The sequence below is a fragment of the Anneissia japonica genome, unplaced genomic scaffold, assembly GCF_011630105.1.
Source record: "Anneissia japonica isolate Jap-2015-1 unplaced genomic scaffold, ASM1163010v1 scaffold287736_len1891122_cov214, whole genome shotgun sequence".
Lineage (NCBI taxonomy): Eukaryota > Metazoa > Echinodermata > Crinoidea > Comatulida > Comatulidae > Anneissia > Anneissia japonica.
The window spans coordinates 343,077-357,964 of record NW_022756106.1 but is presented as its reverse complement, the minus strand read 5'-3'; the positions used below and the strand labels follow the sequence as shown (position 1 = coordinate 357,964).

Below are 14,888 nucleotides of genomic sequence, written 5' to 3'. Positions count from 1 at the left end.
ATATATATATATATATGTTTTGCTTTTAACCTTGATGATAATTTCATCTTTTGTGTTTAATAAACAAGTGCCTCCACAATAATTAAAAAAGAAATAAAACTGAAAAAAACAACAAAAATGGTAATTACTACCTCTGAGTGTCTGCCACAGGTATTGCAGTATTGGTATATGCATTTGTTGAGGGGGGTAAGGCCATTTTTGTCAGTCTGTTGGGCAAGGGACTTAATGCTAGCACCATCATTGCTATCTCCGCCATCACCATCTGTGATGTCCTCGGAACTATTCTGTAACTGTAAAAAAAACAACAGGAATGATATATAACGGTTAGTCTTCATGATTTCTGAATTTTCATGACTTCCCCAGATTTCAATGGTTTTTATTAATTAATTAATTAATTAATTAATTTAATTTAATTAATTTATTCATTCATTCTTGAGTTATTTGTATAGCACCTTTCTTCTCAGATGCAAAGTGCTAGCAACCACATTGCATACAAAACCCACAGCAAGTACATCTATATGCAACTGCACAAGAAGCCTAAACAGATTCCCCAGTTTTGCATTACTGTCTTTGTATTACTTTTCCAAGTTTTTTATGACTTTTTCTAGATTTTCATGTACTGTTTTCAATTCCATTGTAAGCTCTCTCCAGACTTTCAAATTTTCTTTTGACAAAAACTGTTGTATGCCCATATATAGTCATGATGTTCCCATATATAGTCATGAGGTACCTATGTAGATGGTCATGATGTGATGTCATCATGACCATATTTAGGGATGTCTCTTACCCTGTCTCCAAAAAGTTTGATCAGACCTGCTAGGTTATTTTGTTTACATCGTTCAACCATTGTATGTAGAATGTTCTCTTCCTTGCTGGTGCTTAGTGAGATGGGGCAGCCTTTCTTCACTAACAGTTCAATCAGCTCTGTGTTGCAGTTTTCCTGGTAATATTAATAAAGCAACATTAATAATAAAAACAATAACAAGAACATCATAATAATCCTAATAACATTAATTATCAATAACAAAAATAATACCATTAACAATAACAGCAACAAGAATATCATCATAATCATAATAACAATAATAATTTTACCTATATATTCTGGTATAACTATGGCAAAATTTTAGCCTAACAGCTAAATATGTTTACAATATAAAAAGGTTGAAAAAATGAATTGATATAGACATAATTTTTAAATTATCAAAATAATCAAAAATATAAATAACAACAACAAAATATAATAAAAAAAGGTATTTGTATACAGTGTGCCTAGAAGGGCAATTCCAATATTTTTGAGAAGTGTGTTCTGGAATGGACATTTGGTTTTGACTAAGAATCTACAGCAAACTTACCTGTTCTACAGCCAGATTGACTGCTGTCTTTCCGTCATCAGTTTTAGCTGACAACGGGCAGCCATATTTGAGAAGAGTCTCTGCAAGCTCTATACTAATTTCCTTTTTACTTCGAGCATTATTTGCCTGATCCTGCGAAAATAAAATGTTGTAGAAATTCTCATTTAATTTTATCCAGTATCTTGTTTAACTTTTAACTGTGATATCATCAAATTTACCTCCAACAATATTTTCCTATCCTATCGTTATTGTCCAGTTTGTGTAATTTTCAGGTGATTTTCTAATTAAATTATGAAAATATGGATATTAATACTTACGTAATATGATGGTGTTACATCTTGTTCTGTGAGGTGATGAAGCTATAAAGAAAACATTAGATAAAATTATTGACTTTTCATATACAATTATGCAGTCTAAATCAAATACGCCTAGCTCTGATTAAAAATGTTTAAAAAATGGTGCTCGTCAGTACATTAAAGAAACACTACTGAGTAACTTACAGCCGTCCACCCGTTGACATCCGTCATGTCAACCCTTGCTTTCAAATCCTCCACAAGGTGTTTTAACTCCTCTAACATGCTGCTACTAAGTGATGACTTTACCAGGTAGGTAACTATGGTAAAGCCATTGTCATCTTTGAAATTGATGTCCATATCGTCTTGCTCCATCAGAAGGTCAGCACATCCTCGGTTGCCAGTCATAATAGCAATACCTAGAGGAGGGATCTACAAGAGCAGAGGGGACATATATAAATGATAGAAGGGGTCAAATAACCTTTGTTGCTTGACAATGCAGTGTAGACAGAGGGTTGTTTTCTGGTGATCAACAGCTAGAACAGCTGCTATGCCTAAGGTATTGATAACAATCATGATTTGTTTTTGTAATAATAAAAAAACAATAACAACAGAAATACAAAAGCAAAATTACAACAAAATAATATTAACAAGAAGACAATCATCAATACTAAAATAATAGCAAATAACATAAATATGAATGTCAAAATATCCACCCAAAAAAAAAAAAAAATCATAAACACAAAACATTGAAAATAAATGCATAACAAACCTTCCAGTCATTGGGCGTGTTGGGGCTTCCCCCAGCTTTTAGCAGCACGCGTAAACAATACCACCAACCGTATGCTGCTGCATAGTGTACCATTGTATTCCCGGAGGAATCCTTTGCATTGGGGTTCGCCCCCTTCCTCAACAAGAAACAAACTATCTTGTAGTGGCCATTTATAACAGCATGCATCAGAGCTGTCCTCTGCAATTTATCTGCAGAAAGATGGAGATTTATATATGAGTTATAGGCACATGATCAATACAATAATATAAAGCTCTGTTCACATTATCAAATTTTTATCAAACACTATTGTATGCCCATATATAGTCACGATGTACCTATATATGGTCATGATGTGACCATATTTAGGAATGTTTTTGTCAAATAAAATTTAATAGTCAGGACCCTTAATTCAAATTTTCACACACAGGGCTATCAAATATAAATGCAGAGAACCACTGTTTTAAAGTGTACTATATTTTTTTTTTAATGGGTCTGGATTACTTTAAAATGATATTAAATTATACACTTAAAGTCAACTGATCTCAGCAATCACTGATTAAAAGTCAGGTAGTCAGGGTTGTAGCCTTAGAAAACTAAGGGTTAGTAGTAGACATTTTAAGGGCGGGTGGTAACATTGGTAAACATTAAATAATATGAGTGGATTTTAAGGATGAACATGGGGATTAATAAAGGTGGGTAGAGGGCCATGAAATTTAGCTTTAGACTGGGTGGAAACCCATCATAATTACATCCCTGGGTGCCAATGGCATGTCTTTTTCAGTTAGTAACACAGGCTGGACATAAAATATGGCACATGTGATACAGGAGCTCAAACTCCCTTAGCAGAAAATGTTTTTCTTGTTAAAATTTCTTTTTCTAAAATTTACCTGTTTAAAAAATAAGATAAGCTTTGTAATTTACATCCTATAAATTTTGAACTTTTTAACATTTTTTGCAATGAGAGACCAACATTATCTAATCTTCTAATAAGCTATAGAAATGTTTGCATACCTTTTTTCTCAATGATGGCATTTAATTCAATCAATGCTTTGGCCGTTGCAAAGTGACCATTCTTGCAGACCAGTATGAGGGCTGTTTCTTTGTTATGGCCAGCGTTGAGAATGGCTTCAATGTCCGCACCATGTTTGTGCAATGCTTTTACAGCATCCTAAAGATATATATAAAAAAATTATTGTAAAAAAAAAATACCAACTCTAATATAACATGATTATATATTATTCAATTATTAAATATTAAATAATATGATAGTAATGATTCATTATTATAATGATTATTGCATTATATTGTACAATAATCACTTAACTGATTGTCAACACTACGTTAACTTACTGTGTGTCCATTTTCTGCTGCAAAGTGTAAGGGGGTCTTGCCTGCAGGACCTCTCCTGTTTAAACCAGTTTTCTCCCCTGGATTGTCTGTAAATAGAAGAATAATATTATTATTTTTGTTATTATTATCAACATTATTTTTATCATCATCATTACTAATGTTATAATATTAAAACAATAAATATAAAATTATTTAACCAATCACAATTTCTAATCAATTATGTATGTTTTAGTGATGTTAACAGCATGATTGAATCAGACAAAGCTTTAAACCAATGAAGAAGCTTATTCGACAATATGTAATGTGGACTGTTTGGGAGATGGGTTGCTCATGCAGCGCTTTGGGAGGGGGAGGGGGAGGGAGGTGTCCAGAATTACGGGAACAAGACAGTTTGGTTTATCCAGTAATTTTTCACACAATACACTAACAATCATTATTCACATTAAAACACATAACAACTATTAATTTATATTAATATAAAGATCATTTCTTGCACATACTTGCTTTGATTTTCCGCATCAGTATTTCAATATTCTGAGTACGACCAGTCCGTGCAGCAACCATTAGGGGTGTGTTCCCTTGGTTGTCAGTCTCTTCTGGGTTGACAGATCTGGAAGTGAAAGATATTCAAATTTCATGCTCTCATGATTACGCTGGATTAATTAATTCCATTAAATATTTATTTTAAAATAATTAACATTTGTTATGCAGGGTTTTTTGTACTAGAATTTTTTTTTTTTAGTCAAATGAACAAGGTACATGAATTATTTGACCATAAAATTTACTTTGTAGATGGTTGTCAAAAGCTAGGCCTAAGTAGTTCTTACTTGTTGAGCAGGAGTTCAAGTGGTCCAGAGCCCTCGCATGCTGCTGCATAGTGGATGGGCTTCATATTTTTCTTATCTGGAAGGCTGTATTCTGGCAGGCTGTCCAGTAACTTTGCAAGAATCTTTGGGTTTGGGTTGATGGCTGCACAGTGCAATGGAGTGATCTTGAGTGAAAGAAAAATTCAACAAATAATTTAATCCATCAATTCATTTATCAATCAATCATTCAATCAACAAAAATAATCACAAGCTAAATCCACTTTCTATGACAAATTTATCTAAATGACTTTTTTCAAGAGAAATATACTCTTAGAAGTAAAATATGGAAAAAATATCTGATATGTCTCATCACATATGCAAACCAAAGCCTACATAAGAAGTCACTTAAAGATTAAATTTTTTCTGGCCAAGTAAAGCTTGTTTCTATACAACCGGTTTTCAGTGCAATCTTACTGCGTTGCAGTTCCCGACGCAGTAAGGAAGGCTCTCCGATTCAACGGACCAATCAGCCTTACTGAAAGCTGTCGTCGGCGATAGCATGTAGCGATTGCTTAACATACACATAATAATACCATTTACCTATATTCTATTCAAGGTTAATTTTAACACTCTACAGACATTTATTTTCGAAATATTAATTCATATAAAATTACTTTTCATCTCTATCCATTTCAGTGAATGAACTTTGACACACTATGTTTAATGCACAGACATCAACGATTCTGTGCGTTTAGGGAAAAAGGTAAGCTTACACAATCATTATCCCAAGTCTTTTTCTTCACCGACACAGATTTGAACTTGGTCAACTCATCAGGATTATTACAGGTTAAAACCTGGAAGAAAAAAACACATTTATGTCAAAAACATCAGATATTGTCCACTATATATCTTATGAGGTCAATTAACAACTGCAGAAGTGGAATTGTGGTTTGGTGGTCAGGGGTTTACCTTCTAATCTCAAGAACCTGGGTTCAACCCTGACAAAAGCATCATAATTTTTCTCGAAACCAAATATACTTGGTTATAATTTTTGCTGGATGGGTGGTCCTTCTTTTAAATAATATAAAATAAACTGTATACTTGTTTCTTTTAAATAAGTACACTAATGCCTAGAAAAATTAAACTATGGCAACTCTAGGACATGGAGTTGATTCTCTTAATATTACACTTGACATGTTTAATAGTATTAGGGGCTGAACCAAATATTCAGAGGAAGAAAATGAGTTTCTGTAATAAAGGAGTTGGGAGTGAGGAAGTATAAAGAATCTGTACACTTTAAATAGAACATGAATGTGTTTTTGAAGCTTTAGTACAAAGAGTATGAATCTATCATTTTCTGAGATTATCAGCTTTGTAAGAGATCAGAGAAAAAAAATGGGGATTAGTACTCAGCTGTACTATGGATTAAACTGGCTTGTGTAAGAATTAAAACTGATTATTTAAGTCTTTTTGGTAGCTACATACATATATTCACTATTGAAGACAGAACCAAGAGTACTGTTCCATTTAATGTTCACACACAAAAAAAAACTACTTAATTCAGAAAAGTTTATTCAATTTATTCATCATGTGATACTTTGAACTTAGACCTCATTGCTAATTTTATCTGGCCATAGAGTTATAATAATTTGCAAAATGCAAAGCTAGATGCCAAGGAGCTATTGCGTTCATTTTAAAATGTCTGCTCACTCATGCAATAGCGCTACCATGTGAGGATTCGCTTGACTATCTTCACAGCAGCTTTCTTTATGCCTTAAATATTCTTATTAGAGCTCTATCAGGCATTTGTAATGGTCATTATGGCGGCGTAAACACACCCACAAAGCTTTTATTTTCATGATCAAATGCACTGTATCCTAGTATTCCTAGCAATAACTCTGTCCCACACAATATTTTGGTAACCATAAACTATAATATGGATTTACCTCCTGATGTAAAAAGTTGAAGCCCATGCCACCTGCTTTGAGAGACTGTTGAATTAGTTGACCTGCGACCTTACGATGGCCCTCGCGAACACCTTTCACAATGTTTGAACTTAAGTGACCCTGTAAAAAAAATAAAGCTTGTCTGATTATATAAATCTATAAAAAATGTAGTACCTAATACATAGGCAATCCAATTAGACATTTCTATGAGAGCTACTTATATTAGCTCGGTCAGTTAATCTGGTGGTAGCTGCTGAACCGTGGAAATTTCTAGGTCCCCGGTTCAATTCCCATCACTGCCTCTCCTTGTGTTTCAGCTGGAGGGCTGAAATACAAGTTACAATAGCGGACCGTCTTTCAGATGAGATGTTTAAGCTGTTGGTCCTGTGTGCATTGATGGCCCATGTGCACGTTAAAGGACGCTATACACTCTCCAAAAAAGAGTAAGGATTGTCTCCCGGTATACTGCCCAATCACCACCAGAAGGACTCCACTGGAAATTCTTTTACTAGACTTTCTAGACCAATTTAATGGATAATAAATGCATGAATAAATAAATATACAAGTTACTACAGCAATTAATATATAAATCATGGATGATGATGTCACCTACATTGACTGACAACTGCTAATACTTTATTGTTTTATATAAGACACCCATCAAACATAATAGAAAGGTCACAACAGCTTACAGTATAGCAACACTAAAGTATAATGTTCCTCTATTAAATTGTATTCATGAAATAGATACCTTTTCCCAATATTCTATATTTGGAGGTCATTAAACCCGGATGAAACTTTCTATAAAAAATATGTCAGAAGCAGAACACACTAGATCCCAGTAAACAGATTCCAAAAGAAGCAAATCTAATATTAACAGTTGCAATATAAATTCAGTTTATTCATGTGATCACATAAAAGTTAACAAATAATTACATTGGTGAGGACAGCTATAATACCAAATGTCTGCTATAAAGCCCTGTGTAGACTATCAAATTTTATTTGACAAAAACATGTGACATGCCTAAATATGGTCACGATTACATCACATAATGACCATATATAGGCATATCATGACTATATATGGGCATACAATCAGTCTTTGTCAAAGAAATTGTGATAATTTCAATAACAGAGCTTTACAGAGACGATAAAGCTGGCCATTGAGGCAAGATACACACCTGAACACTTGGGGAAATTGCTGCTAAGACGTCCGCCGTTGTTTTGCTGGCCCCACACTTAAGAACTAGTTCAGCATACTTTGAACTCAACTCATGTGCCTCTTTATTTTGGTGGTCTTCCTGCGAATACAAGCATCAAATTTGACAAATATAATGGTACAACTGAAAGCATTTGTAAAACTATATATAAAAAGAATATATATATATATATAATATATGATAGCATTTATATTAAATAGTATAATCATTTTATATATATATTGGGTAGGACTACAGTATTCCATTATTTTTTAGTAAGTTCCAAATAGGAAATTGGCAGATATCGGTTCATCCAGGTAAGTATTTACGAAATAGACACAAACATCAAGTAACAAAACAAATTTTTTTTTAAAATGCTAAAACTCTTGTAAAACTATACTGTATAAAAACATATATATATATATAACATATGATAGCATTTATATTATATAGGTAAAAGGTAACTCTTATTATCTTTACTCCAAATAATTAGAAGTAATCATATATATCTAAACAAATAATTTTACTGACTGCAAATATCATTTACTAGTGGGCCAGAGCATTCATGTATGATGTTTACCTAGAATATAAAAAAGAAACTGACCTTGGTGAAGGCATTGTTACCCTCTTTGCTACCTCTGCTCATTGAAATTTTCCTAGTTGCATGTCCTAAAGTTCTAAAGTTGTACCTAAATGAAAAATAAACACATTTATTTGTATTTGTACAGTTCGCCCTCCAATTCGAGACCATCTTTGGGACCTGAAAATTTGAGGTGGTCTCGGGGTTGGTCTCCAATTAGAGGGCTAGCTTTGTGTTAAAAGGTTGAAGATTGTTATTTGGGTCTTTGGAATAGTGGTCTCGAATTAGAGGGTCTCGAAATTGGAGGGGTGCACTGTATTCAATTTAGGAGGGGTTTGATGCAGCAGTTGTGGTTCTGCTTCTTAACCTTGAGGTCAGAGGTTCAATCCCTCGCTGTGCATTTCACTTAGGCCCTTAGGCAAGGCACTTTACCTACAGTTGTCTCTCTCCACTCAGTACAAGAGGGTATCTGGTAGGTTGAAACACACAATGCACTGATTACAGCTGCATCACTATGGAATTCTCTCAAAGGAGCTGAGCATGTGTTCCATATGTGCTTGATCCAATGACTGGGGGTCATATGTGATGCACATTATTGAAATGAAGCACTATATAAGTTCAACATAATATTATTATTAATCACAAATGTCAACTGATGTTTTTAAAAATTATTTAAAAAAAATAGTACATACGTTCCTGTACCCTGGGTTTCTAAGATACTGTCTGGAATCCTACATCTATCTCCTTGATTTGCTTCTAATTCTGTGCCGAGTAGTTTAATTGCTGCCTGGTTGTTGTTCATGATTGCATACGACATCGCATCATCTTTCACATCCACGCTTCTGTCTAAGAACACTGACGCCACCTTCTTTTTGTCGTTGATCAACTTGCGCAACAACACCATGTCATTGGTGAGGACAGCACGGATGGCACGCTTGGCATAAGCTGCCTTTGACACTTCAGGCATTTCATTTTCAGCTCTAGATAATAAGAAAATATAAATTGTACAGAATATAGTCATAAAATAGTATCAACTTTTATTTGGCAAAAAACTGTTGTATGCCCATATATAGTCATGATATATGATGTGATGTCATCATCTGTGGAAGTGGTTTGGTGCAGTGGGAACGGTTTGGTTTCCCAACCTCAAGGTCGTGGGTTCAATCCCTCGCTGTGCATTTCACTTGTGTCCTTGGGCAAGGCACTTAATCTGTACGGTACTTGCTATTGGGTATTGAACAATTTTAAAACACAGGGAAAAAATGTAATACCCTCCCTTTCTAAGACACAGTACTAATACCTCATATTCATCACTTAGATATCACACAGAAATATTTTTTTTTTATCACCATGTCTCTGACCACACTATTAAATTTCATGTGACAAATAAATGTGATAATACCATATTTGGGTGTAATATGACATCAACATGCCCATACAGGGGCACATGACACACATTTGTCACTTCAAATTTAATAGTGTGGCCAGAACTTAAGGATAAAAAATGCTTAAAGTACTGTCCACACTTATAAGTTTTATGCGACAAACACCTGGGTATGATTACAGGTATGTCACACAAAATTTGATAGTGTGGACAAGCATTAGAGTAAAGACCATGTAGAACTCACTTGATTTCAAAGCATGGGTCCTTCATCACGATCTCAATCTTCGTGTTTGGTGTCAATAGTTGGTTAGGGTGTTTACGTGGTTGTTTACCCTTCTTTTCTTTCACTTTCTTTTCTACCTTCTTTAACTTCTTCTTCACTGGTTTCTTTGCCTTGGCCTTTGTAGGCTTTGATTTTTTGTTTGTCTCTGTAAGAAGGTAGGAAGATATGATTTTGTAATTATTTGCTACTTAAGGCTCTGTCCAGACTATCAAATTTTATTTGACAAAAACATGTGATATGCCTAAATATAGTTATGTTGACATCACATCATGACCATATATAGGCATATAATGACTATATATGGGAATACAACAGTTATTTGTCAAGGAGAATGTGATAGTCTGGACTGAACTAGAGTGATCATTAGCATCAATGCTTTTATTCATAGAATTAATGTAATTGGTATCTTAATTTCCAAAACATAATATCCACAAGAACAAACATTTTGAATGAATAATACATTCATTATCTGAAAAGGCTTACGTTTTTGAGTTGTCAGTTTCCTCTTGGCCTTGTTCTTGAGTCTGTTTGAGATGAGACTAGCAGACGCCTTTGGCTTGGGTTTCACCGCGGCCCTGGATCCGGCTCGCTTTCGTCCTTTTCCCGCTTTCTTCACAGCAACAACTTTCTTTTTACCTCTTTTAGTTGCTGTTTTCTTTTCCTCTAACTATCCCCAGTTCACCTTCGTATCCCACATCAGCCCTCCCTTCCCCATTTCAAGACTCCTAGATACGCCACTGGTCAGCAGTTAACCGCATGGCTGTTGTGATTGAACTTGCAAGGGGTTTTGGACACTCTTGGGGCTTAAAAAAGACAGCCTCAAAAAGTACATTGAGTAAAACATTTAAATAACAGTGTTTTGGGACCTATTTAAAAGCTTTTCAATGGTTCTAAAATGGCTAATTTACACATGCAAGCCAACACATTCACATGGAATGTATTGTTGAATTATGTCATTGAACCATAAACTCTGTAGGCTTAGCCTACATATAGCATACCTTCTGAGCTTCTGAAAAGTCCTGAATTAAATCACATGGCTAATTAAAATTTATTTTATACATGCAAGCTAAAACATTATTTACATGGAATGTAATCTTCATTTCTTAGCCTACATATAGCATACCTTCTGAGCTTCTGATGGCGAGAAAGGCTCCTTTGTCACAAAACACCTCCTTGGTGGCCGTCGGTGTCCTGGATGCTGCTGTCCTGGAGAAAACATCGACAACGTCCGATTGATAGTACTCCGCTTGAACTCGTTTGCGTTTTCGCTCAGGACTTCGACCAGGGCTACCGGCTCCACGTCTCTATAGAAAAATAATAAAATAGGAATTTACACCAAAGTGTTTGCTGAAGGATAAATGGTGATGACTGCCCCTAGACAATGGATCAATATTAGATTCCAAGGCATGCATGTCAGCTGGAAGGATACACACCCTGCAACAACACTATTTTGTCTGTACTTTCTTTCTTTTAGCCTATTACTCACCTTTTGTTTTACTGTAGTCATTCATGAATATGGATACATACACTGACCATTTTTAAGAAAAAATATAAGACCTTACCTTTGGTGGTGTTGTTGTAACTTTGCCGTCTTCATCAGCCATCTTGAACTTCTGAAATAAGAAATGACTTGTTCTATAAATCACTCATTACTATACATCAGTAGGTTAAATAAACTACTCAGATAATTTCAAAGACAATGATTAATGATGTAAAGTCCACAGTGTATTTCCAATCTTTAAACCTATAGTTGCTTGATAAATGACTATTGCAGCTTAAATCCAAACATTGGAGAAAGAAAAATTGTGGTTAGAAAATTCATTTGTACAACATAAAAAAATGTCTTCCTCCTAAGCCTGGCTTTAATGTGCCGTCTGACCTAAAATATAGATATTGGCACTCAGCATTTGCCCGACAATACTGTAATACAATACAGTTTTAACTGTAGTTGCCTAGTATAAGTACTGTAAAACAGCTGGCTATTGCAACTGAGCAGTCGCCTGACCAGAGCCATAATACTGATGTAGTTGCCTGACCTATAGTCAAATGTATATTGGGACTGGTGCTCATCAGGACTGTAGCTATAAAAATATATTAATAGCACTGATGATACCTATAGTCATGAGGATATTGGCACTAAAGTTATAATACAACACCTGTTTTTTGTGCCATACTTGTAGTGGAACGTTTTCTATAACGCACCACAAAGGATGCGATTTAAACAACTGTCATGTTATTTGAAAAAGCACATTGTAATATATTACAGATATCCTGTGTACATGTTTCGATCCTTGACTTGTTGTGTCAGACTATTATTCTATACTTGACTTGGCAATGTGGAATTGACCACATTGATGTGATTATTCATTCTAGGTATTAAAGCACAAAACTTTGAAGCCTCATTGACAAAGCTCTTAAAATTATGAATGGGAGTGGCGGAAGGTTTTGAAAGACACAGAGGTGAAGTCCCCTTCAATTACTGTAACAATCACAAGATTTGTCTAAAATGTATTTATATTTTAAAACTTTTCTATGACATGTTCGATGTTAATTAGATTTAATTTACGTTAAGTGTTCTTACCAAGGGTGGATCCCGGATTTTTGAAACAAGGGGGCAACAGTTTCTCAGAAGAGTGCAAAGTGAGAGGCGTTAGTGTGTGAATGTGGCAATACGTTGGAAGGGTGAGGTGGGGTGGGCAGGACCTTACTGAAAAAAACTGTGCTGTATAGCCTTATCCACACTGAATCTGAATTTTCGGATTGGAAGATCTACTGTACTGTACTGATTAGAAAATAGAATCGGTGTGTAAGAATAGGGATGCTGGTGAGGTCTGAATTTTTTTCTGACCTGATGTGAATGCAGATTTATAGATGCCCAGAAATATGTGTTCAGCTAATGCTGAATTACAAAATATTGTAACATTTTGTATCTGTATTCCATTTTATATTCTTTGTTTAAAAAAAATAGAAAATGGCAGTGGTAAAAATTGAGGGGAGGGGGAGAGGTAGAAGGCACATTCCCCCTCCTTAAATCTGTCCTACTTACTGAAGTGGTTGTTTCTACTAGATTTCAATTGGATAGAGACCCAATTTCTGCATAACAACAGTATCATCAATCATGATAATATGAAAATACTGAAGTTCCATGACCATACACAATATGTAACCTGTCTAATTATTATCACCAATGAAAACATAACACGTCCACAGCCACGCACAATGTGTATTTGTGTATATCTAGTAACTGCTTGGTATTACCATTGTCCAGGTTCATGAGCAAATACTGTATGTACAGCACAGTATCATCAGTGCAACCATACAAGAATACAATATATTTAGGCCCATTATCATACACAATTATTCAATTGTCTTCACTCCCTGGGGGTATTCCTTAACATAAATGTATGCATCACCTACAGTAATCCACTACCAGTGTACCCATTCTACGTGTATAGAAGTAATGGGTGGATAAATTCCTTTTGCCAAAGATACACACCAATGATTCTATTCTTATTATTATTTGATTGGAATCAAGAGCTCATGCCAAGCTTCATCATTTATGAGCAAGGTACACAGAAGTACTCCCATTCAGTTGTGATGGCTGCCCATTTCTGCTATTCTAAATAATATAATTGATTTATTTTTGTCAATGGGACTTGTAAAAGCTGTTATTAATAAATACCAAGGTTTTATGTTACCTAGTCTATCAATCATTCACAATGTACAACCACCTTTGCTCCCTGAGGAGTATACCTAATTTGCAGGTAAGCAACACACCAATTGGAAACCAAAATTGTCCACATATCCTACAGGATATGACACCCATAGTACTGCTCCCAAATTGATCGGGAGTCTCCCAAATTTCCATGCAATCTCCTTGTGTTAGAAATTCTGCACATTTTCAAATCCACCACCCCTACTAAAAAGCAAAACAGGAGTTTGCTTTTCAGTGAAGGATAAATCTTGTGAAAAATCTGTGCGTGCATGAAGTTGCGTAAATTAGCAAGCTTTTCTAATGACCTTATAAAACATGATGATGCCAGGTTTAGCCTAAAGTCATGCATGAAAGAAAACTTCAGATATTCAAGAAATTTGTGGTGTGGGAGCACTCTTCACTAGAGCTTATCGCCATCTGTCTCTTAAATTTTCAAAGATTGGAAATTCAAGTGGAGAGAGCAAGAGCCCATCTTAAGGACACAAACCATGCGCTGACTTTTTGATTGAAAGCATAGCATCCTACTGCTGGCTATACACATACTTCTAAATCATGCATAACACTAGAGAAATATTGGAATATAAATGTTTTTTTTCAATCCTTTAGTTCTAAGCTACATACAGTATCAGTAATTTCCTCCTCATTGAGCTTATGCTCAGACACAGCATTGCACTGCAGTCACTACGCATATCATTTAAAACACAGCATTGATCCTCACGACTGAAGAAGCCGGTACTCAACGGAAGATTGTGTAACTCAACCCTATGCAGTGTTACAATACTCACAGATCAATACAGAAGGTGTTTTTAATAATGTACAGCTGAATAATTAGACTGCAATTATATGCAACAGAGAATCTGAAAAATCTTACCGGTTTACACCTTAGATTTTTACCAGCAAATCTGCTTCTAAGTCTCAATGCCATGATCAACCCTCGACAACATAACAATCAGCTCTAACAGTGAATTTTTTAAGAGGGTGTTTTAATATACTATATGTGTGCACTGATGCAGAGAAACCTGTCTGTGCAAGCTACTGTACACTTCATTATGATGTCACAGATATGATGCATCCTATTTCTGTGGAGCAAACTGCAACCTGATTGGATATATTGCAAGGGCTTGCTCATAAATATTTATGCATGAACGTTCATTCAAGCACTGACGTTGCTTTTTGTACCATGGACTATTGCCTGTACTTGTAGT

At 35.0% G+C, this 14,888-nt stretch overlaps 1 protein-coding gene across 1 annotated transcript in view; it reads right to left on the bottom strand.

Moving 5' to 3' along the window:
- The window catches only part of LOC117123967 (poly [ADP-ribose] polymerase tankyrase-like), a gene marked incomplete in the record, with an annotated part of 37,392 nt that extends 22,742 nt beyond the window's left edge, over positions 1 to 14,650 (bottom strand). The window contains 20 exon segments of the mRNA XM_033270067.1: positions 132 to 290; positions 788 to 940; positions 1,356 to 1,487; positions 1,673 to 1,714; positions 1,856 to 2,080; positions 2,421 to 2,629; positions 3,432 to 3,588; positions 3,771 to 3,856; positions 4,271 to 4,380; positions 4,598 to 4,761; positions 5,350 to 5,430; positions 6,523 to 6,642; positions 7,704 to 7,823; positions 8,326 to 8,410; positions 8,994 to 9,281; positions 9,930 to 10,113; positions 10,452 to 10,635; positions 11,081 to 11,272; positions 11,531 to 11,581; positions 14,555 to 14,650. Of these exon segments, the coding sequence (XP_033125958.1) occupies positions 132 to 290; positions 788 to 940; positions 1,356 to 1,487; positions 1,673 to 1,714; positions 1,856 to 2,080; positions 2,421 to 2,629; positions 3,432 to 3,588; positions 3,771 to 3,856; positions 4,271 to 4,380; positions 4,598 to 4,761; positions 5,350 to 5,430; positions 6,523 to 6,642; positions 7,704 to 7,823; positions 8,326 to 8,410; positions 8,994 to 9,281; positions 9,930 to 10,113; positions 10,452 to 10,635; positions 11,081 to 11,272; positions 11,531 to 11,581; positions 14,555 to 14,608 (2,796 nt within the window).
- Between the last annotated feature and the right edge of the window lie 238 nt (positions 14,651 to 14,888).